Consider the following 25,880-nt stretch of genomic DNA (forward strand, 5'->3'; position numbering starts at 1 on the left):
GAGATTCCGTACAGTATTTTGATAATTTCTGTACTGAAATATGCAAATAATCGACATCAAAATTCCGTATGTTGCTATTTTTGACTTCGTTCGTTCCGCATTGTTTAATTGTATGATAGAAAATATTTGTTGCCAATAACTCAATCTTTAGTAGAAATGCACCGCTTCAATTCTGGAAGTACTAAAAGTTGCGAAATTCACACATTCAACAAATACGAACGATTAACATTTTTATTCGTATTCACGTCCTCCAATTATGTCTGTCATATTACTCACTTCCCTTTATCTGGAAGGTACGCATCGCAAAACTTCGGAAATCCGCATAGAAGCAAATGAAAAATCTCAGTGTACCTCTTTTTTGCAGAAAATTACGACATTTCGATTGTACACATCATATTTTTAACTCCTTTTTGTGGATAACTAATTGTTAGCAAATATTTTTAAAATTCAGAAATTCAAGAAGAGTACATTTCACTTAAAATTCTATATATTTAATTTAACGTGCATAATTAAAATTGTCGGAAAAACAACGGTCACGTTTTCCTATCGTGGTTAGTTTTTCAACTGGTGCAGCATGAAGAAGAAAAAGACAAGAGTGGTAAAGCAAAATACAAACCTGCGTTTGAAATCTAACCGTGACAACATTGCATTTGTCGCTGAAATAGTTCGATCTGAGCAAGAGGTAAAAATATTTAATTTTTTCGAAAAACTATCAACTATATATAACCTCACTTTTTCGCAGAATGTTCATCAGCATAATGTTTCAGATACAACGGGAAAGTGCGATTCCCCTCAGGTTTGTAACAAAATTATTGTTGTACGTCTTCGTTATACTAAGTATTGTTAATTTCTACAGAAATTTCCAAGAAAAACGACCATAAAATCTGATTGTAGTAAACGATCTCCGAAACCAAAACAAACAGAAAGTCAACATCCTATACCAGCTACCGGCTCCCGATCAAGTGGAGCTCGCTTGCAACAACCTGATTTAAATAGCTCAAAGGAAAGTGTATGTTCACCAAAAAAGAGGTCGAAGTTGGACAAACTATATCTCGATAACCATTCAGAATCTGATGAAGAATGCGAAATGGAAGAACGGAGAACGCAAAATTGTAATATACCTGGCATAAAGAGGTCTTGCAGAGTACGGCAACGAAAGAAAAGACAAATTTGTTCATGCACACCATGCATTGCAAATCAAAATTCGGAATTTAATCGAAATTCTAAAATTACGAAAACCTTGATTCGCTGTTCTTCAGTGGAGGTATGTAAAAAAACTTTCCATACATAACATTTACAACATTTGTTTTGTTCAGAGTTTTTCTAAAAGCGCTTTGGTGAGGCTTCAAGATTTTGATTCTACTGATATTTCAACTGAAGCAAAACCAACGACTAAATCTGTAAATAAAAATATTACAGTAAAATCAGATAAACTGCGTCAACGATATCTGAACTCTGATTATCCCAGCGACATAAAAGAGACGGCCGTGATGAATTTAGAGGCAAATCAACAGTTTGAAGGCATATTTGCTGGAAAATCCAAACTGAACACAGTTAATTCGCGACGATCAGCTATTACGAATTCGATATGTGACTCAGATCTATTGAGAGAAATGAAGACAGCTAACGTAGTTGGAAAACATCCACCGGTAAATTTATTTAAGTGAAAAATAGTTATAGTTTTTTAAGTTTCATGTAGAATATTTGCAGATTAACAACTCTTCTGTCACCAATAATGCGAAAGTTGTTACAAGAATAGAATCAAAATTAATAGAATCTTCGGATACAGACTTTACGTCATTGGATGATGTCAACGGCGAATATTTCGTTTCTCGTTCTAAATTACCTATGTCTAAAACAATTCGAACAATCATTAGAGATACCACAAAGAAAAAAAATCGTATGCAGTCTATATTGACCCCCTTAAGTAATAGGGTATCTCCAGCAACCAACAGCTTTACAGATTCCTCAACTGACGATATGGCTAACGTTGGCGATTACTCTTCAAAAGGTTATTAAACCCATTTTTTATAGTATCATTGGTTAATTTTTTGATTATTCACTTAATCGATTTCAGGTTGCGTCAATTGTAAGATACTTAGTAAAAAAATTCTAAGTTTAACAAAACGTTTAACAAAGATTACGACAGCATATCGTGATTTACGCATAAAATCAAACCGTTTAGCATGTGCATTAACATCTCGTCTATTGCCAAGTGAAGACAATTTCAATTTTAAGACAGTTCCCGGATATCCATCTGCGGATAAATTAACTCAGCTCTCGAATCACGCTGGAGATAGTGATTTTATTTTCATTAAACTTGTAATGAAAGAACTCTGGCCACAGGGATTTCACGGCAGAACTGTAACTGGTAGAGCATCTAATAATCCTTCAGGTCGACCGATTGATGTCAGCAATGCTAATTCATCAGTTCATATGCCCTTGGCAAACGATAGTTCTGGGAAAGAACCACTTGAGAAAGAAAAGGTCAACTATGTTAAAGGTAAAATTTTTGAAGTGTGCATGAGAAAATCATTTATGTTTTTACCTGTTTTAGAACGCCTTTATGAAAGGAAAATACTGACTGGAATGGATCCAACGACTGCTGCACAAGAATCTGCGAGACAATCCGGAAGACATATGGCAAGAGTAATTGCATATTATGCCAAAATGGGACATTTTTGAAGTTGAATTATAACAAATAATATGCGTTGAAATATTACTTTAATAAATGGATTGAAATACAAAATTATATTGTTTGACTTGAAACAAAATTTGACATATTAAACCAAAAACAAAATAAGTTATATTTCTGTTACTGATCATAGCATAAAGTAACAAGTTTCTAGCAAAATTTGTTATCACACGCAAATCTGAAATTGTTCCTATTTTGTTACAGATGTATTAACTTTTGTTATTTTTTTGATAAGTTTCATGAGTTTTTTGTTATCAGTTATGTTATTTAAGCAACTAACGGATCCTTAATTATAACAAACTGTGTTACTGAAACAAAGTAGCAAAACATGTTATTATTTTGCTACTTTATTTTGCTCGGGTAACCACAAACAACTAAAAAATTAAGTTATCTCAAAATTTCAAAAACAACGCTGAAGCGATGATTTTTTTTCTTGTGCGTTTGATGGAAGCAGGTGATAGATGGAGCAGGCGAGAAGACGCATTCAACCAGCAGCATCGGAGAGTGCACATTCTGCGTGGTTAAAAACCTCAAACGCTCAAGTCGTAGTTCTCATTTGCCTTCCGGTCGTCAAGGCGAGAAGACGAATCATTTGGCACTGCGAGCGGATGTGTTGCGATTTGTACGCAAAGCTAGTTTCAACTCAAACAAGAGCAATTGCATCATGCAACAGAGCTTCTGGTCGTTTGCATTGGAGGAAAAGAAAACGAAAAGTTTCAACATTATATAAAATCAGCCGTTCTAATGGTTCTAAATGTTCTCTAAATAACTATTAAAATTACTTCTTCGCAAATCGAAGGTAAAAATCCAAAATAGTTTGACTTGCTTCGTGCACTTTTCGCTGTGCAAAAATCGTTCGAGGAAAATGTGCTAAATATCGTAGAGAATTCCACAATTTGGTGCTTCTAAAAGGTAGAAATATCGTGATAGATTATTTCAATGAAATATGCAAATCCGAAATGAGATAATCGACGTCAAAAGTTTCACAATTTACAAAATCGATCAGCTATCAATTCGATTTCGAAAGTATTAAGAAATCGTGTCAGTTTTATTCGTATTCACGACATCCAGTTATGTCTCTGACATTACACACCCTTACTTTTTTTTATCAGATATTGTTCCATACGGTTGACATTTGCTCCAATCCATGCCCGAGCAAAATAAAGTAGCAAAATAATAACATGTTTTGCTACTTTGTTTCAGTAACACAGTTTGTTATAATTAAGGATCCGTTAGTTGCTTAAATAACATAACTGATAACAAAAAACTCATGAAACTTATCAAAAAAATAACAAAAGTTAATACATCTGTAACAAAATAGGAACAATTTCAGATTTGCGTGTGATAACAAATTTTGCTAGAAACTTGTTACTTTATGCTATGATCAGTAACAGAAATATAACTTATTTTGTTTTTGGTTTAATATGTCAAATTTTGTTTCAAGTCAAACAATATAATTTTGTATTTCAATCCATTTATTAAAGTAATATTTCAACGCATATTATTTGTTATAATTCAACTTCAAAAATGTCCCATTTTGGCATAATATGCAATTACTCTTGCCATATGTCTTCCGGATTGTCTCGCAGATTCTTGTGCAGCAGTCGTTGGATCCATTCCAGTCAGTATTTTCCTTTCATAAAGGCGTTCTAAAACAGGTAAAAACATAAATGATTTTCTCATGCACACTTCAAAAATTTTACCTTTAACATAGTTGACCTTTTCTTTCTCAAGTGGTTCTTTCCCAGAACTATCGTTTGCCAAGGGCATATGAACTGATGAATTAGCATTGCTGACATCAATCGGTCGACCTGAAGGATTATTAGATGCTCTACCAGTTACAGTTCTGCCGTGAAATCCCTGTGGCCAGAGTTCTTTCATTACAAGTTTAATGAAAATAAAATCACTATCTCCAGCGTGATTCGAGAGCTGAGTTAATTTATCCGCAGATGGATATCCGGGAACTGTCTTAAAATTGAAATTGTCTTCACTTGGCAATAGACGAGATGTTAATGCACATGCTAAACGGTTTGATTTTATGCGTAAATCACGATATGCTGTCGTAATCTTTGTTAAACGTTTTGTTAAACTTAGAATTTTTTTACTAAGTATCTTACAATTGACGCAACCTGAAATCGATTAAGTGAATAATCAAAAAATTAACCAATGATACTATAAAAAATGGGTTTAATAACCTTTTGAAGAGTAATCGCCAACGTTAGCCATATCGTCAGTTGAGGAATCTGTAAAGCTGTTGGTTGCTGGAGATACCCTATTACTTAAGGGGGTCAATATAGACTGCATACGATTTTTTTTCTTTGTGGTATCTCTAATGATTGTTCGAATTGTTTTAGACATAGGTAATTTAGAACGAGAAACGAAATATTCGCCGTTGACATCATCCAATGACGTAAAGTCTGTATCCGAAGATTCTATTAATTTTGATTCTATTCTTGTAACAACTTTCGCATTATTGGTGACAGAAGAGTTGTTAATCTGCAAATATTCTACATGAAACTTAAAAAACTATAACTATTTTTCACTTAAATAAATTTACCGGTGGATGTTTTCCAACTACGTTAGCTGTCTTCATTTCTCTCAATAGATCTGAGTCACATATCGAATTCGTAATAGCTGATCGTCGCGAATTAACTGTGTTCAGTTTGGATTTTCCAGCAAATATGCCTTCAAACTGTTGATTTGCCTCTAAATTCATCACGGCCGTCTCTTTTATGTCGCTGGGATAATCAGAGTTCAGATATCGTTGACGCAGTTTATCTGATTTTACTGTAATATTTTTATTTACAGATTTAGTCGTTGGTTTTGCTTCAGTTGAAATATCAGTAGAATCAAAATCTTGAAGCCTCACCAAAGCGCTTTTAGAAAAACTCTGAACAAAACAAATGTTGTAAATGTTATGTATGGAAAGTTTTTTTACATACCTCCACTGAAGAACAGCGAATCAAGGTTTTCGTAATTTTAGAATTTCGATTAAATTCCGAATTTTGATTTGCAATGCATGGTGTGCATGAACAAATTTGTCTTTTCTTTCGTTGCCGTACTCTGCAAGACCTCTTTATGCCAGGTATATTACAATTTTGCGTTCTCCGTTCTTCCATTTCGCATTCTTCATCAGATTCTGAATGGTTATCGAGATATAGTTTGTCCAACTTCGACCTCTTTTTTGGTGAACATACACTTTCCTTTGAGCTATTTAAATCAGGTTGTTGCAAGCGAGCTCCACTTGATCGGGAGCCGGTAGCTGGTATAGGATGTTGACTTTCTGTTTGTTTTGGTTTCGGAGATCGTTTACTACAATCAGATTTTATGGTCGTTTTTCTTGGAAATTTCTGTAGAAATTAACAATACTTAGTATAACGAAGACGTACAACAATAATTTTGTTACAAACCTGAGGGGAATCGCACTTTCCCGTTGTATCTGAAACATTATGCTGATGAACATTCTGCGAAAAAGTGAGGTTATATATAGTTGATAGTTTTTCGAAAAAATTAAATATTTTTACCTCTTGCTCAGATCGAACTATTTCAGCGACAAATGCAATGTTGTCACGGTTAGATTTCAAACGCAGGTTTGTATTTTGCTTTACCACTCTTGTCTTTTTCTTCTTCATGCTGCACCAGTTGAAAAACTAACCACGATAGGAAAACGTGACCGTTGTTTTTCCGACAATTTTAATTATGCACGTTAAATTAAATATATAGAATTTTAAGTGAAATGTACTCTTCTTGAATTTCTGAATTTTAAAAATATTTGCTAACAATTAGTTATCCACAAAAAGGAGTTAAAAATATGATGTGTACAATCGAAATGTCGTAATTTTCTGCAAAAAAGAGGTACACTGAGATTTTTCATTTGCTTCTATGCGGATTTCCGAAGTTTTGCGATGCGTACCTTCCAGATAAAGGGAAGTGAGTAATATGACAGACATAATTGGAGGACGTGAATACGAATAAAAATGTTAATCGTTCGTATTTGTTGAATGTGTGAATTTCGCAACTTTTAGTACTTCCAGAATTGAAGCGGTGCATTTCTACTAAAGATTGAGTTATTGGCAACAAATATTTTCTATCATACAATTAAACAATGCGGAACGAACGAAGTCAAAAATAGCAACATACGGAATTTTGATGTCGATTATTTGCATATTTCAGTACAGAAATTATCAAAATACTGTACGGAATCTCTGACATCTAGAAGGGCCAAATTGTGTAGTTATCTATAATCTTAAACACTGTTCGGATATAAACGATAGCAAACGCTGTTGCAAATTTTGCTTTAGAAAATTGCATAAAGCTAATAAAATTCATTTAGATTTGCACTACACTGATAGTTTTAATCTCCGATTTGCAAAGAAACAATCTTTATAGTTCTTTAGATAACATTTGGAGCCATTAAAAGGGCTGATTTTGCATAATGTTATCTATTGTTGTCCGATTTTTGTTGTATTTTGCTCCAATGCAAATGACCTGCAGCTGAATGACGCAATCGATCTTCGTTGAAGGGAAACTGGTTTTGTAAACGTCCCGCAATTGATTCAATACTGAACTGAATTATTGATACTGTAACTGGAACTGAGCTCTGGACCTGAACCAACTGGAATGATAGATTTACATAGTAGGAAAGCTTCGTATAGCTCATTGGGAATATATTAATAGTTCTAAAAAGAACCGATTTTTAGAATTCAGAAACTGGACCACAATTCAAGAACTAAACAAAACTCAAAAACTCTATTACCAAATTTTGTCAAAAATTCCTGATCACATTTCCGATAGCTTGTAGAAAAAATATGTTGTTGGTTTAAGTACATCAAGAGATATTCGCGATAAAGTTCTGCTTATTCTCGTACAGGCTAACTTTTGAAAAGGCACCCCATAGTAAGTAAGTCGTATTCACGACGAAAGATCTTCAGTGTATTAATTCACTAACGTTAATACATAAGTCACATGTTATGAAGCACTTTATAATCCATTTTGTATAATAAAACAACGAAATATATGCGAATATATAATATAAAACAGCACGTCACTTTCGTGTAGTTTTCCAGAACAAGCTCACATATCCACACATTAAAAAGATCGAAATAACTTATGTAATTCATATCTTAATTCTGACTGAACTCATTTTCTCTGGCTGTAATTATTAAACTACTCATTATATGAATATTTTCAGTTAGTGTGTATTCTGAATTGTCATATCCATGCACCAGAGATGCCAGTATCATAGATTAATCTGTGAAACACAAATTTTCGAATTGTTGCACAGATTTCTATGAGACTCACAGATTTGCTCAGAGATCTCAATTGTTAAACACAGATTTTGGTTATTTAACACCAAGTTGAACAGATCATATGATGGTGCATATTCGTGAAACCTTTAGCTCGGCAAAATCGATTTAGCAAGCAAAGCCTTCTTTACCTTCACAGATATTGGTAAAACATGACATGGCATCCCTGGCTCACACTATTTATTATCAGCCAGCGATGTCAGATCTACGGAAATCTCCGTAGATCTACGGATTCGAACATTTTCTACGGATCTACGAATCTGTAGACAAAATCTACGGGAATTGGGTTTTTTCTACGGAAATTTAAATTTATTAACGGAGAACTACGGGAACAAGTTTTGTCTGGCGAGCAAAAAAAAAAGCTTTTCACCGTGAGCGTTTCCGAGAAAAATTCCAATCTACGGAAATGACACTACTACTATCTGGCATCGCTGTTATCAGCTCGTTGACAAGAATATGCCGCTGCAGCTAATTTGAACGTAGTGAACATCTATAGTAAACAAATCGGTTACAACCCCAATTTCTTAACTGTTATGATTCTTGATCACCCGTCAGAGGACTGATTCATATTCGTTTTCTACCATTTGTGGAACACCTATGTAATAATAAGTTCTAATAAAGACATTCAATTACTCGTAGGCATGAGCAATCGTCGTCCTAAACATTATTTTCTCAGTTCTCCGTGGTACGGCAAGAAATATGTAAAAAAGGTGTGTAAGTTACAATGTACAATGCACTTTGATTGTGTGATTTGCCTGAAAATAAAAACCTTAGTGTACGTGCGTATACAATTTATAAATTCATTGATATGTAAACAAAATCGTCAAACATATCTATCCGGAAAATATTTTCAAATGTTGCTTTCTTTACATAGCAGGCTTCTGGTCAATCAGTTATTTTTTCTCATAAAATCTAGCAGTGACTTAAGGCTGAACTGAAAACTCAATCAATTTATGATTATCTTGATCTTCCACAGAGGCGCACACGAAACATGTGTGTTATCAATGACGTAGAAAGTCATCCATACACATCGAGGATTCCAAATTTGTCATTGAGTGACATTGCTTCGGATGAACTTAGTTGGGAACAGAATGCGAGTACGTACAGAAGATCCATACGTTCTATTTGATTTAAAATACAGTCGGTTTTCAATAACTGGAAATTTTCAAAATATTGAAAAATAAGTATGATTATGTGTGCTAATCCAATTTTTACAGCATCTCAAGTTATATGCATCGATACACCTAGTAGCAAAATCAAGATTCAAAATCAAAGAGACGGAGTGATTTTACCACAACACACATCGTTTGGGGAATCAGAGGTGTTCGAAGAACTTAGCTCAACCGGTGAAACTTCACACTTGAATTATTTCTTTGGAGAGGTAATTATTAATTATGTTTCCCAAATTTGCATGAAAACAAAATTGGAGAGCACATTTGAACTCAGGAATATGGAATACCTAATACTCATTTCAGAGGTTTCAATAATATTAAAACGAAGCATTTCTATTACAGGAAGTGTCTGGAAAATTTAATGAGGTTTTGAAACTGACGAATAGCTTGCAAACTTTCGATGTTATGTTTATGTTGCTGAACTTCTATATAAGACATCAATTGACCCAACAAGCATTGGAAGATCTACTGTCAATGATGAACATCATCGTCGGCAAGAAAATTTTTCCAGAAACCTTTTCAAGTTTTACATCTGCATTTCCCGATAAATATGACGCAACAAGGCTTTATTTTTGTAAGAATTGTCAATCCAATCTTGGAATTAAAAAACCTGTTAAAAATTTCCGTTGCTTTATGAATCAATGTTATAGTCAAGAATTTGACTACTTCATAACATTCCCGATCGAATGTCAAATCCGTGAAACAGTCCAACGGTATGAGAAAGAAATACAACAATATTCCAAAGAAATATTAAAATATAACCTCAGTGATATAAGAAACGGATATGTTGCAAAAGAGATTATCGATAATGAAGACGGAAGATTTATAACTCTATCAGTGAATACGGATGGTGTAGAAGTGTTTGAGTGTTCAATGAAAACACCTATGTATCCTTTATTTGTGGTAATCAATGAATTGCCTCCAAAGGAACGATTCAAAAAGCAAAATTTAATTCTGGCTGCATTATGGATTTCTAATGGTGAACCGAACATGCCACTTTTCTTTCAAAATTTTTGTTTAGAAATGAGGAAACTTCGTGAAGGAATGTTCATAGACAATATTTTATACAAGATTGTAGTTCTCCAGTGTTGTGTCGATTCAGTTTGTCGATGTAAAATCCAAAACATGAAACAATTCAACGGCTATTTCGGATGTAGTTTATGTCTTCATCCAGGAGTAGCAATCGGTAAACAAGTTCGCTATCCATACCGAAAATGCCAAAAAAGGGATCACAGTAGTACTAAACAACATATGATGATTGCACAGGATACCGCCAAAGAACTGTTTGGTATGCAGAGATGGTAATATTTTAGTCGTATGTACAGAAACTTTATTTTTCAGGTATAAAGGGTTTATCTGTCTTGTTAAGTCTACCGAACTTTGACATTGTTCGCGGATTTGGTGTTGATTATATGCATGCTTCGCTCCTAGGAGTGACCAAACAAATGTGGAATCAGATTGTGACATGTGACCTAGGAATCAATCGAAACGTAGTTGAGGAAAGACTAATCAGCATAAGATTTCCTAGCGTTTTCCCACGACATCCGCGAAAACTTAACGAGGTAGCAAAATTTAAAGCTAGTGAATGGGAGTGCATCGCATTATACTGTTTTTACCCTTGTTTTTATGGTTTAATACCAAAAATCAACATGGAACATTTCATGAAGTTTTCATCGAGTTTATTTCAATTGCTTGAAACAAACATTTCAGTTGAAACTCTAAAAACATGTGAAACAACGTTAGTGGAATTTGCTCAAGAATTTGCACATCTTTATGGCACTGATCAAGAGGTTTACAATGTTCATTTACAAACGCATTTATCAGATGTCGTTAGGAATCTGGGAGGCTTGTGGAATAGTTCACTTTTTCCCTATGAGTCTGGAAATAGAATGTTATTAGATTTAAAAACAGGTCATAACCATCCTGTCATTCAAGTAACTAAGAAATATTGTTTAAAACGTTTTTGTCATTATACACCAATGCCTATTAACTCACCGATCAAGAATTGGGTGTATAATCTATGGGAGCCACGAAAACTTCCTCGTTTGCGATATGATTCAAGATTTAAGTTCGTTGCAGACAGAGAAATACTAGATAAAGATATTGTTGCTACTAATTTTTCATATCACAGTAAGTTTTCCTTCAAAGGAATCAGGTATTGCACAAAATTAACGTGTGAAAAATTCAAATATGATGATTCTTTCATATTTTTAAACAATTGTTTCTTTCAAATACAGAATATTCTAACCGATGAGTTTGATAACATATACATTGTAGGACAGGAACTGAATTCAGAGCGTGTTTTTAATAATTTATTTTTATACGAGTTCAGCTCCTTATGTCGAATCATCAAGATAAACAATACAATAAGACAATGTGTGAACATGACAATAAGGCAGGTAAACGAAATACTAAATTTCATCTCTATTTGTAAGTTTCGTACTCAAGTCGACTAAAAAGTACAAATAACTACAGATACTAGCAGCATATCAATCAATAATTGTAAGAGACATACGGAAAAATTTAAAACTTTAGGGACTAGCATAAATCTCCAACGGTTTTTTAAGTTTCAGATAAAAGAGTTTGTGATAGTAAACCTACACTCGTAATGAAATAAAACAAAATTATTGTTTTTATTTGTCGGTAATATTTTTTGGTAAGAATAAAAACTAACATAATTAAATTTGAAAGATAACCCATAATTAGAACTCAGTTATTTCTTTATATTTTCCGTTGATAGCAACTATCAAATGTGTAGCAAATTTGTATGTTTACCATTCCGATTATTGATAACAAGTGGATATCAAAATTTGTTACCTTCTACTTTTTTCAGGATTTGGAACCAAAACTAGTTCTTTTTCTGTTTCTTGTAACAAAATAAAATATTTTTCTGCATCCGGTTTGTTATTCTATTATACTCGGGTGGCGCATAACTTGTCAGGTCAGTTAAAAAAAACTACGACACCACCAAAAATTGGATCGATTCATTCGTCGAATCTGAGGAGTAGGAATTTTTCAAACGTGGTATCCGAGTCTTACCAGAAAGATGACAGAAAGTTGTACATAACGATTGACTATACTTTAAAAACCTATACTGCAATGATAAGTTTCATGATTTTTAGTGAGAGAAAAATCATGAAACTTAGCAGAAAAAACGCTACTAATTTATTCCAACGCCTGATATATTATAAATAGATTTATATAACGACATTTATATAGGTGTTTTATGTTATGTATGTTATAAATATTATGATATTACTTATCATATAGCCGTTTATTTAAATTTACTCGCACCGACTTTATTTACAAAAGTATAGCCCATGTCTTCGTGATTTTTATTGTCGGCCCCGCAAACAATTCAAAATAACCTTTAAGGTGCAGAGATGTGCAGGATTGCATAGTGGTTTTTGAAAAGTAGAGAAAAAATGCTATAAAATCAAATACTTTTGAACAGTGGCAGCCCTAATATAGAACTCTAATCGCAAAACATCATCATTGCGCCATATATTTTGTATAGAAGGATGAAAAGAAAGTTTACAATATCTTTGAAAGGATATAGAGAGATTATTTCTTATTATTATTTTTATACTTCAAGCTGTAATCCTTCACTTATCTGAGAATTTAAAAAAATAATAAAGTGCAGGAAAAAAATAAATTTATTTTTTGGATTTCTGCCACCTTGGCATCACTGTGCGCTGGCGTGGATTTTGCGCCTCGCACGAAGGAAAAAAAAAATAACTTCAATTCGACAGTCCCACGACAAAAGGGCCTAACTGCAAATGAGAGCCTCTCTTTGTTTACTTTCTCTTTTGATATTTACGGAGCCCTTACTTAGGGGCTGGGGTCCACTAGGAGATTGATAGTACCTATTAGCTCTCTCCGGACTGTACCAGCCTAGATGCCGTGTGGAATCCGGCAGAAAAAATGAACCAAGAATAGATCCACTGGGTTCCTGCTTCCATGTCGTAAAAGGCGACAATTGCAGGAGTTTCTTTTTCCTTTCAGTTATCAGATATTTTCAATGTTTTACTTCTGATTACTCTATTTTACTAAATCATCTCTTTATTCAACCTATCAATTTCCGTCTAGCTTCGGAGAAAAGTTTTATTAGGAATGATTTCTTCTTCCATGTTATTGATTGTCTTTCAGGATTATAAAATGAATGATAAAATTCAACCATTGCGCAAATCCGTTTATATTACAAAGTTAATAACAGAGATAACATATATCGGTATTTTGAATACATAGTAAAAAACACTTGATATTAATATTTCAAACAGTAAATTAATATTTTTATCGGTAGTCGGCTGTCCAGATCAACTAATATAACCAATTAATAATTTTAATAAATAATTAAAATATTAAAGCGGGAATAATAAAGAATCAAGACGCGTGTGAAATCTGTTGACCTTTGTTTGGTGATTTAAAATGATTTTATAATAACTGTTTAGAATATTTCAATGCAATGAATCAACTTTTTTGTTTAAATCCTATTCGCTCGTTTATTTTGTATCACGTAGTTTCATTAATAAAAACGTACTTAATCCACCTAGCAGTGAGATGATACCTTTTTTTTTATCAATCCACATGTGTTTTTTGCATGACTAAAAAAACGCGAAAGGCAGATGCATAAACGAGTGACTGCATACTCGACAGCCGGCTGTCCGGAGTTTTGTCAATTTCGGAGATTGACTGTTTTGTGCATTATATTGCCAGCACAAAGTAACACATAAAACGATAATACTTTAGAACATTCTCGGTAGCCGGCTACCCAGAGCAATAAACACATGATCTCCTGTGATGCATGTGGGAATGCAGAGGATTCCTCGGTTCTTAGTAACAACATGCATCGAACTAACAATCCTTTCCCTCCCAAGTAGATCTGCATTCGGACGTGGCCGGCGTCGGTATTGATCAGCATGCATGGTTCAATACAGTTTGCACAGTGTGAAACAATGTGTTATTCCCAAACATGTTACTTCAAAAAATCATTTGCAATCTCAATTGGTCCAGATCAATAACGGAGTAGCAACACACGGGCGGTCTCTAATGCTAATGCTAATGCCAATGATATTTACGGAGCCCTTACTGCAACTTCTTGAAAACTTCCAATATAAATCTAAAGCTTGTAGTATTAACTTGAATGTTTTGCCAAGAGTAAAGCGTCAAATATAAAATCAATCCGGTACATCGTGAAAGAAAAAGTAATCAAAGAGAAACTGTCGTTTGCAGTTAGGCCCTGTGGGACTTTCGAATTGTTCTTGCCACCGCTGCGGGTCGAGCGATGTTTATTAAACATTAACATTCTCCAAATAATTATTACCAAAAGTAAAACTAAAAAGTGAAAAATAAATATAGACATTCTGAAGTCAAGAGCGAACGAAGAACGACCCCTTTTCATTTTTAAACGAAAGAACCTGTCATATACCATTCGACTCAGCTCGACGAACTGAGCAAATGTCTGTGTGTGTGTGTTTGTATATGTGTAAGTATGTAACAAAATATGCACTCACTTTTCTCAGAGATAGCTGAACCGATTTTCACAAACTAAGACTCAAATGGAAGGTCTCATGGTCCCATAGCCTGCTATTGAATTTCATCCTGATCCGATTTCCGGTTGCGGAGATATAGGATATGTATGTTATACTAGTTAATGCACAAAAAATCCCTTGGTTTCTTTCAAAAATCTGATCTGATCATTATACTTAGTTACAAAGCATCGGAAGAACTCTTTTCTTCGATTAATGAACGTTGTCATGAGTCTTGCGATTGAAAATAGAACAACATAACTGATTTAGTTATTATACTATTATAAGTATTGACTTTCAACTGTATTCATTTGTTACATATTTCTCAAAATAACACAAATTGTTATACATATCAACTGTTGATTGTGTTATGATTTAGTTATGTGCATCTGAGATCGGGTATGCATTGAACCGCCAACCCGGGTATCATTACAACACTAGATGGATTAAAACAGGTTTTCCATTCAATTCATCTCGTAGCTCTCCAACACGAACGCCTTAAAGCATACAAGTAAAAATCCAAATTATGTTTTAGGGTGTTTTAGAGGGTTATTTTCACGCTTTAAATCTGATTTTCTCAGAAAGGGTGACGAATATCAAAAAACCCAACTAACAATATCTTAGAAAATTAGTTTAGATCTGTGAAAATTTCAGAATGATTAATTGAATTTTTAGCGGTCGGGAAAGTATTTTTCTGAAGGAAGAATTGCATAGCTGAAAACGACAACTTTCAACTTGTTCATCGAATATCTCGCCTATAAAGGCATGCACCAAAAATCTATTCTTACAATGTCTAGATAATTCAATTGTCGTCAACCGGTTCGGACGCGTTTTTAATTTGCTCCAAAAGCCGCGGTGCGCGAGTTTATTTAATTTGCTTTTTAATCAAAACAGTATTGCTTTTTGTTTATTATTCACTATGACCTGCGAAATTCGTGCTCTGGATACCACCGTCGACTCGGTTATGTGGACATGTGTTGGATGCCCACGAAAATTTCACGCCACCTGTGTTGGAGTGTCTATTCAGCGGGGTTCACTGCGGAGAAGGGATAGAAGAGTTATTGACGTAAACTCTTATATACTGCCGTGCTTTGAGTCCTGTCAAGAGCTTGTTAACGCAAAAATGGACCTCGATAGACTAGTTGAACAACAAAAGCTTCTTGAACGTCAACTCCATTCAAACATGGAAGTTGTGCATAAACTTTCAATACAGCAAGAGAAGCCAAGCTTAGTTCATGAGGCTAGAGATGCCCAAGAAATATTGCTTACGACTATAAAAAGGCGGGTGGGTAATGTCAGAGACATAACTGGATGTCGTGAATACGAAAACAACTGACATGTTCCTTAACACTTCCGAATATCAATTAGTTGATCAATTGTATGAATTATGCAAACACTCCCCTTTTTTACATTTTTCGCAAAAAAAGAAGGCTTCACTTGATCTCGATTACTGTGAAAAGCGAAATGTGCACAAGTCTAACCAAACGGCTCTTGATTTCTTCTAAACTGAGGATAATTACCTTCGATTTGCGAACAACAAATAATAATAGTTCTTTAGAAAACTTTTAGAGCCATTAGAACGGCTGATTTTGTGTAATGCTCTTCACCGTTGTTCACCGACTGGCAGCTGTGACGTAATCGCTCTTGTCGAAAGCTAAACTAGCTGTGCAGACGACACAAAACACATCTACTCGCAGTGGCGATAGAATCCAAACTGATTCAATTTTTGTTAAGCAGTTTCTTTTTATGTGATTTCGTTTGTATCCTTTTCACTAATGGGCGGTCCTAGCGGCTATAACAATAGCCGTATACAGAATTTTAATGTCGATTATTTCATTTCGGATTTGCAATTCATTGAAAGAAACTATTAGGGTGCTGTACGGGATTCATTCCTGCCTTTCAGAAGGACCAAATTGTGGAACTCACTACGATATTAAACACTGTTCGGAACATTTTCCTCGAACGATTTATTGTACAGCAGCAGATATTTTGTTCTCTTCCTCTGAGCGCGTTCTGATTGGCTGGTGTTGACATGGGTCAAATGAGACAGGTTTTTCAATAGTGTACTATTGAAATACTTCAATGCTTTTGCTATACACGTTTAAGTTGAAAAATTTCGATTCTATTGGTAGTTAGATTATATAAATCTTTTCACAGATCACTGAGCTAAGAGCTTTAAAAATACGAGAAAGGCAAACGCGCCTTATGAATTATCCTCTTTGATACTCGTTTATAAAAAAATTCAGAAAAGTTTAATTTTGAATTATTTGAGATTATGTCACCAAACTGAAAATTTTATCATAAAATTGTGAACATATTTCCGATGGCATGTAGCAAAAATTATATGCGATAAAGAAGGATACCCAAAAATCTTGAAGACAGATAATGGACCTCCATTCAATGGGAAAGATTTTGCAAACTATTGCGAACAACGCGATATTGCGTTAATTTTCTCGACACCTCTATTTCCACAACAAAACGGCGTAGCATAAAGTTATATGAAGTTAATAATTAAAGCTATGGCAGTGGCTAGTACGGATAAAACAAGCTCAATTGAAGAGCTTAAAAAAGCAGTTAATGCACATAATTCAGCAGCACACAGCATTAGGAAAGTACCACCAGAAGAGATAATGTATGGTCGAAAAATTAAGCGAGGTTTACCCTTGCTTCAGCCACGCGAATCAGATTACGACGAAGATCTTCTCCAACAAAGGGACCGCGAAGCCAAACTAATTGGGAAACAACGGGAAGATGCTCGAGGTGGTGCTCGTCATTGCAGAATAAAACCGGGAGATGACGTCGTTGTTGAAAGGCAAAACCGTTTGAAAGGCGATTTGCGTTTTTCCCCGACGAGACACACAGTATTGGAGGAGCGGAACGGTAGCCTAGTTCTTAATAATGAGCATGGCAAAATAACGAAGCGGCATGTATCCCACACTAAAAAGATTAAAGCTTGGCGTGATACACAAACGAATGTTCCTTCTAATGGAGATAAACCAAAGACTGCTGCGTCTTCTGAGCCGAGTTCCAACATATCTGAACGGCCGCCCCGAACTAAACGAACACCAGCTTTTCTGTATGATTACACTCACTAAATTATTCCGTGCATCCAAATCCGGTTTATCTAAAAGAAAATAAAATAATATGACGATTGAAATGCATTAATTTTGTTTCTATACACTCAACAAATTATAATAAATTACTCTTAAAAACTAAAGAGGATATGAAAATAATTTCATCAAAACATACACAACATTCATACCAAAGATGCCAGATTAACTCCACATTACAACAACTTGTCACCAAAGTACAGGAAGAGTGGTGAAAACCTAAGACAAGACCTGACATCTTTGTTCCAAGACCTGACATCTTTGTTCCAAGACCTGACATCTTTTTTCGAAAATCGACCAGTTTTTGATTGGCTGATTTTGATGTTGCTACCCGCACATTGTGAAGAGAAAAAACTTTTGCAGGGTACGCGAGCAATGATGCCAAGTATAAAGAAAATCAGAAAACTAGTTTATTAAAATGTATAATTTTAGCTCACCAATGAAAATGAAAATTTTCAGAGAATGTTTCACTTTTTTCCAATCTCATTTGTAATAAATGTTTATAGTGGCAGCACTGTGTAATTAAAATCGGCATCAAGCCGTTTTTCTTTTTAGTGAATTAAAGTGTAACCAAAAAAGATTTGTTAAATTAGTGTAAACTCGAAAGTCTGTTTAGTTTTACGAGAAGAATGAACTGTTGTGTTCCACACTGTGGTAACACTAAACATTTCTATCCAAACTTGACTTTTTCCGGTTTTAAAAAGATCCGGTAATACGTCAACAATGGATTCGATTTTGCGTTCAACATGAGATATTTCGTGTTTTGTCATTAAAGCTCAAATAATTGTTTTTAAGCATTAATATATAATGATAAAATGCATTCACCAACACATTTTTCATGTTTATTTCAAATCAAAAACCGAGTCTAAAAATTTAAATTTAATAAATAGTTTTTTATTAGCATAAAGTTATTAAAAAATCTGTAAATATGGCTACACTAGCCCATACGTTGGTATTTATTCCACAGGGCGAAAATGACGAGAAGGATTATTCGGAATGAAGAATACACGCTTAAAAATAGTTACTCAAAAATGAGTAAGATCTCACTCATCTACAGAAAAAGTGGAACAACTCTAATTTAGAGTAACTCCAAAGTTACTCAAATTTGAGTTCTTCCACTGGAAACGATATTTGGGTAAAATCTACTCATTTACTGAGTAATACTTAATTTGTACGTGTACCAAAAATAGAGTAACTATCACTCAAATTTTGAGTGAAATTTTATTTCACATATACCAAATTTGCAAAAAAATTGCTCCTTTTCTGAGTGTATTGTATTAAAATATTAGGTAATTGAACTCAATACTATATCAAGTGGTGGTCGCTTGGAGTTGTGTGTCAATCGCAAATTAACATACATGTCAGTTATGCTCAGGCACCAATCATACACTTATTCCTCATAAATGACATTTGAGCATATTCGTTTCCATTCTAAAGCAAAATACTGATTTTATCATTCCGGTTTTTGCAGACACAACACCGTTTGTGTTAAGTGACTCACCCTCGAAACACGCGATCTCACTAACAAAAACCCTTCTTAATCCACCTAGTGGTGTGATAATGCCTTTCTCTTCTTTCATAACAGTCTCATGGAAATATGTTTCATACTTTTATTAAATAAATTTGGATACTAATTGTGATACCAATTGATTCAGATTGATTCGAGTAGTTCACAAAAGCATGCTTCAGTGTTTATGTCACACAGTCAGCATCATATTTCCAAACTAGTGCTTGACATTTGCGTTGCCTATTTGTATGAGAACAGTGATGCTAATCTAAAATATGAGAACAGTGATGCTAATCTCTAAAACCCTTCTTAATCCACCTAGTGGTATGATAATGCCTTTCTCTTCTTTCATAACAGTCTCATGAAAATATGTTTCATACTTTTATTAAATAATTTTGGATACTAATTTTGACACCAGTATTCGAGTAGTTCACAAAAGCATGCTTCAGTGTTTATGTCACACAGTCAGCATCATTTTTCCAAACTAGTGCTTGACATTTGCGTTGCCTATTTGTATGAGAACAGTGATGCTAATCTAAAACCTTTCTTAATCCACCTAGTGGTGTGATAATGCCTTTCACTTCTTTCATAACAGTCTCATGAAAATATGTTTTATACTTTTATTAAATAATTTTGGACACTAATTTTGACAACAATTGATGCAGATTGATTCGAGTAGTTCACAAAAGCATGCTTCAGTGTTTATGTCACACAGTCAGCATCATTTTTCCAAATTAGTGCTTGACAATTGCGTTGCCTATTTGTAATCAGTGATGCTAATCTAAAACGATCTCGACGAACTGAGTCGAATGGTATATAACACTATGGGTCTCCGAGGCTCCGTTCGAAAGTCGGTTTTTCCAGCAATTCTAATACCTTTCTATAGAGAAAGGCAAAAACCCTTCTTAGTCCACTTAGTGGAATTTTCATATATCTTGAAAAATCACCATAGGGGGGAGTACATGAAATTTTCGAAATCGAAAAAAAATTTTTGATGCCAAAAGGCTTAGAATTGCATGAAACGTCGAGATTTAGTGTCATCTCGAAAAAAAATTTTTTTGAAAAAATCGACTTTTTGGGACTTAGAAAAAAATATGAAAATTTTTCTAAGTCCCAGAAAGTTGATTTTTTCAAAAAAATTTTTTTTTTGAGATGACACTAAATTTTGATGTTTTATGCAGTTTTAAGAGTTTTGGCATCAAAAAAATTTTTCGATTTTGGAAATTTCATGTACTCCCCCCTATGGTGCTTTTTCAAGATCGATAATTGTCAAACCTTTACCACCCGGCAGCACCCCTTAAGCATGTCCGATTTAGGTCAAATTTTGCATGAAGGCTTTTTTCGAGGTGCTTAAACTTTTGAGCACTAGAACTTTACGAAAATAGAGTTGATCCCAAAATTTTGGCACCCTTATATATATAAGAGCGGTAAAAATCAACGTGTTTTGTCGGTTACGTCACTTATACCATCATATATCTGGAACCAAAAGTCACAACCATTTGATCTTCGAACTTGATCAACGGCCCGACAGTAGCTTTCAAACGAGCCCAAGTTTGTTAAAATCGGATCAGCCATCTCTGAGAAAATTGAGCGCGTTCAAATACAACGCTTTTTGTCGGTTACGTCACTTATACAATCATATCTCCGGAACCAAAACTCACAGCTATTTGATCTTCGAACTTGATCAATGGTTCGACAGTAGCTTTCAAACGAGCCCAAGTTTGTTAAAATCGGTTCAGCCATCTCTGAGAAAATTGAGCGCGTTCAAATAGCACGATTTTTGTCGGTTACGTCACTTATACAATCATATCTCCGGAACCAAAAGTCACAGCCATTTGATCTTCGAACTTGATCAATGGCCCGACAGTAGCTTTCAAACGAGTCCAAGTTTGTTAAAATCGGATCAGCCATCTCTGAGAAAATTGAGCGCGTTCAAATACAACGCTTTTTGTCGGTTACGTCACTTATACAATCATATCTCCGGAACCAAAACTCACAGCCATTTGATCTTCGAACTTGATCAATGGTCCGACAGTAGCTTTCAAACGAGTCCAAGTTTGTTCAAATCGGTTCAGCCATCTCTGAGAAAATTGAGCGCGTTCAAATAGCACGATTTTTGTCGGTTACGTCACTTATACAATCATATCTCCGGAACCAAAAGTCACAGCCATTTGATCTTCGAACTTGATCAATGGCCCGCCAGTAGCTTTCAAACGAGTTCAAGTTTGTTAAAATCGGATCAGCCATCTCTGAGAAAATTGAGCGCGTTCAAATACAACGCTTTTTGTCGGTTACGTCACTTATACAATCATATCTCCGGAACCAAAAGTCACAGCCATTTGATCTTCGAACTTGATCAATGGCCCGCCAGTAGCTTTCAAACGAGTCCAAGTTTGTTCAAATCGGTTCAGCCATCTCTGAGAAAATTGAGCGCGTTCAAATACAACGCTTTTTGTCGGTTACGTCACTTATACAATCATATCTCCGGAACCAAAAGTCACAGCCATTTTATCTTCGAACTTGATCAATGCCCCGATAGTAGCTTTCAAACGAGCCCAAGTTTGTTAAAATCGGTTGAGCCATCTCTGAGAAAATTGAGCGCGTTCAAATATCTTCGAAAAGTGCACACACATACACACACATACACACACACACATACACACACACACACAGACATTTTCCGATCTCGTCGAGCTGAGTCGAATGGTATATAACACTATGGGTCTCCGAGGCTCCGTTCGAAAGTCGGTTTTTCCAGCAATTCTAATACCTTTCTATAGAGAAAGGCAAAAAGCCTTCTTAGTCCACTTAGTGATGTTTTCATATATCTTGAAAAATCACCATAGGGGGGAGTACATGAAATTTTCGAAATAGAAAAAAATTTTTTGATGCCAAAAGGCTTAGAATTGCATGAAACGTCGAGATTTAGTGTCATCTCGAAAAAAAAATTTTTTGAAAAAATCGACTTTTTGGGACTTAGAATAAATATGAAAATTTTTATAAGTCCCAGAAAGTTGATTTTTTCAAAAAATTTTTTTTTTGAGATGACACTAAATTTCGATGTTTTATGCAGTTTTAAGAGTTTTGGCATCAAAAAAAATTTTCGATTTTGGAAATTTCATGTACTCCCCCCTATGGTGCTTTTTCAAGATCGAAAATTGTCAAACATTTACCACCGGGCAGCACCCCTTAAGCATGTCCGATTTAGGTCAAATTTTGCATGAAGGCTTTTTTCGAGGTGCTTAAACTTTTGAGCACTAGAACTTTACGAAAATAGAGTTGATCCCAAAATTTAGGCACCCTTATATATACAAGAGCGGTAAAAATCAACGTGTTTTGTCGGTTACGTCACTTATACCATCATATATCTGGAACCAAAAGTCACAACCATTTGATCTTCGAACTTGATCAACGGCCCGACAGTAGCTTTCAAACGAGCCCAAGTTTGTTAAAATCGGATCAGCCATCTCTGAGAAAATTGAGCGCGTTCAAATACAACGCTTTTTGTCGGTTACGTCACTTATACAATCATATCTCCGGAACCAAAAGTCACAGCCATTTGATCTTCGAACTTGATCAATGGCCCGCCAGTAGCTTTCAAACGAGTCCAAGTTTGTTCAAATCGGTTCAGCCATCTCAGAGAAAATTGAGCGCGTTCAAATACAACGCTTTTTGTCGGTTACGTCACTTATACAATCATATCTCCGGAACCAAAAGTCACAGCCATTTTATCTTCGAACTTGATCAATGCCCCGATAGTAGCTTTCAAACGAGCCCAAGTTTGTTAAAATCGGTTGAGCCATCTCTGAGAAAATTGAGCGCGTTCAAATATCTTCGAAAAGTGCACACAAATACACACACACATACATACACACACACACACACACAGACATTTTCCGATCTCGACGAACTGAGTCGAATGGTATATAACACTATGGGTCTCCGAGGCTCCGTTCGAAAGTCGGTTTTTCCAGCAATTCTAATACCTTTCTATAGAGAAAGGCAAAAAGCCTTCTTAGTCCACTTAGTGGAATTTTCATATATCTTGAAAAATCACCATAGGGGGGAGTACATGCAATTTTCGAAATCGAAAAAAAATTTTTGATGCCAAAAGGCTTAGAATTGCATGAAACGTCGAGATTTAGTGTCATCTCGAAAAAAAATTTTTTTGAAAAAATCGACTTTTTCGGACTTAGAAAAAATATGAAAAAGTCCCAGAAAGTTGATTTTTTCAAAAAAAATTTTTTTTGAGATGACACTAAATTTCGATGTTTCATGCAGTTTTAAGAGTTTCGGCATCAAAAAAAATTTTCGATTTTGGAAATTTCATGTACTCCCCACCATGGTGCTTTTTCAAGATCGAAAATTGTCAAAACTTTACCACCGGGCAGCACCTCCTACGCATGTCCGATTTAGCTCAAATTTCGCATGCAGGCATTTTTCGAGGTGCTTAAACTTTTGAGCACTAGAGCTTAACGAAAATAGAGGTGATCCCAAAATTTTGGCACCCTTATATATATATATATATATATATATATATATATATATATATATATATATATATATATATATATATATATATATATATATATATATATATATATATATATATATATATATATATATATATATATATATATATATATATATATATATATATATAAAAGCGATAAAAATCAATGTGTTTTGTCGGTTACGTCACTTATACCATCATATATTTGGAACCAAAAGTCACAACCATTTGATCTTCGAACTTGATCAATGGCCCGGCAGTAGCTTTCAAACGAGCCCAAGTTTGTTAAAATCGGATTAGCCATCTCTGAGAAAATTGAGCGCGTTCAAATACAACGCTTTTTGTCGGTTACGTCACTTATACCATCATATCTCCGGAACTAAAAGTCACAGCCATTTGATCTTTGAACTTGATCAATGGCCCGGCAGTAGCTTTAAACGAGCCCAAGTTTGTTAAAATCGGTTCAGCCATCTCTGAGAAAATTGAGCGCGTTCAAATATCTTCGAAAAGTGCACACACATACACACACACAGACATTTTCCGATCTCGACGAACTGAGTCGAATGGTATATAACACTATGGGTCTCCGAGGCTCCGTTCGAAAGTCGGTTTTTCCAGCAATTCTAATACCTTTCTATAGAGAAAGGCAAAACCCTTCTTAGTCCACTTAGTGGAATTTTCATATATCTTGAAAAATCACCATAGGGGGGATCTTGAAAAATCACCATTTTCCGATCTCGACGAACTGAGTCGAATGGTATATAACACTATGGGTCTCCGAGGCTCCGTTCGAAAGTCGGTTTTTCCAGCAATTCTAATACCTTTCTATAGAGAAAGGCAAAACCCTTCTTAGTCCACTTAGTGGAATTTTCATATATCTTGAAAAATCACCATAGGGGAGAGTACATGAAATTTTCGAAATCGAAAAAAAATTTTTGATGCCAAAAGGCTTAGAATTGCATGAAACGTCGAGATTTAGTGTCATCTCAAAAAAAATTTTTTTGAAAAAATCGACTTTTTGGGACTTATATGAAAAATATGAAAATTTTCCTAAGTCCCAGAAAGTTGATTTTTTCAAAAAAAATTTTTTTTTGAGATGACACTAAATTTTGATGTTGTCTGCAGTTTCAAGAGTTTTGGCATCAAAAAAAATTTTCGAGTTTGGAAATTTCATGTACTCCCCCCTATGATGCTTTTTCAAGATCGAAAATTGTCAAACCTTTACCACCGGGCAGCATCCCTTACGCATGTCCGATTTAGCTCAAATTTTGCATGAAGGCATTTTTCGAGGTGCTTAAACTTTTGAGCACTAGAGCTTAACGAAAATAGAGGTGATCCCAAAATTTTGGCACCCTTATATATATAAGAGCGATAAAAATCAATGTGTTTTGTCGGTTACGTCACTTATACCATCATATATCTGGAACCAAAAGTCACAACCATTTGATCTTCGAACTTGATCAATGGCCCGGCAGTAGCTTTCAAACGAGCCCAAGTTTGTTAAAATCGGTTCAGCCATCTCTGAGAAAATTGAGCGCGTTCAAATAGCACGATTTTTGTCGGTTACGTCACTTATACAATCATATCTCCGGAACCAAAAGTCACAGCCATTTGATCTTCGAACTTGATCAATGGCCCGACAGTAGCTTTCAAACGAGCCCAAGTTTGTTAAAATCGGTTGAGCCATCTCTGAGCAAATTTAGCGCGTTCAAATATCTTCGAAAAGTGCACACACATACACACACACACACATACATAAACACACACAGACATTTTCCGATCTCGACGAACTGAGTCGAATGGTATATAACACTATGGGTCTCCGAGGCTCCGTTCGAAAGTTGGTTTTTCCAGCAATTCTAATACCTTTCTATAGAGAAAGGCAAAAATACAACCTGTTGTTACAAATGGTTATTACAACTTTTAGACTGATCTTGCGAATAGTGACAAAAAAACGAGTTCTTGCGTTAAACTCAAATTTAGAGTAGAAGTTACTCAATATCATTGATGATAACTACTCAATTTTTGACGTTTCCATGTATCATTTGA

The 25,880-nt window shown here is 34.9% G+C and overlaps 3 protein-coding genes across 3 annotated transcripts; 2 read left to right on the forward strand and 1 right to left on the reverse strand.

Moving 5' to 3' along the window:
- The first annotated feature begins 490 nt into the window (after nucleotides 1-490).
- On the forward strand, nucleotides 491-2,749 carry LOC131427390 (uncharacterized). Its single transcript, XM_058590544.1, has 7 exons — nucleotides 491-682; nucleotides 743-796; nucleotides 857-1,264; nucleotides 1,317-1,649; nucleotides 1,711-2,011; nucleotides 2,078-2,503; nucleotides 2,558-2,749. The coding sequence occupies exons 1-7, from the start codon at nucleotides 575-577 to the stop codon at nucleotides 2,683-2,685; spliced, it is 1,758 nt and encodes a 585-aa protein (XP_058446527.1). The 5' UTR covers nucleotides 491-574; the 3' UTR covers nucleotides 2,686-2,749.
- Nucleotides 2,750-4,152: 1,403 nt separating this feature from the next.
- On the reverse strand, nucleotides 4,153-6,374 carry LOC131427389 (uncharacterized). Its single transcript, XM_058590543.1, has 7 exons — nucleotides 6,220-6,374; nucleotides 6,106-6,159; nucleotides 5,638-6,045; nucleotides 5,253-5,585; nucleotides 4,891-5,191; nucleotides 4,399-4,824; nucleotides 4,153-4,344 (listed from the first exon to the last, which is right to left on the reverse strand). Exons 1-7 carry the CDS (start codon nucleotides 6,325-6,327, stop codon nucleotides 4,217-4,219), a joined length of 1,758 nt encoding a protein of 585 aa, XP_058446526.1. The 5' UTR covers nucleotides 6,328-6,374; the 3' UTR covers nucleotides 4,153-4,216.
- Nucleotides 6,375-7,948: 1,574 nt separating this feature from the next.
- Nucleotides 7,949-10,937, forward strand: LOC131427392 (uncharacterized). Its single transcript, XM_058590545.1, has 3 exons — nucleotides 7,949-9,098; nucleotides 9,219-9,382; nucleotides 9,516-10,937. The coding sequence occupies exons 1-3, from the start codon at nucleotides 8,993-8,995 to the stop codon at nucleotides 10,476-10,478; spliced, it is 1,233 nt and encodes a 410-aa protein (XP_058446528.1). The 5' UTR covers nucleotides 7,949-8,992; the 3' UTR covers nucleotides 10,479-10,937.
- The last annotated feature ends 14,943 nt before the right edge of the window (nucleotides 10,938-25,880 follow it).

This window comes from Malaya genurostris, chromosome 2, assembly GCF_030247185.1.
Source record: "Malaya genurostris strain Urasoe2022 chromosome 2, Malgen_1.1, whole genome shotgun sequence".
NCBI lineage: Eukaryota > Metazoa > Arthropoda > Insecta > Diptera > Culicidae > Malaya > Malaya genurostris.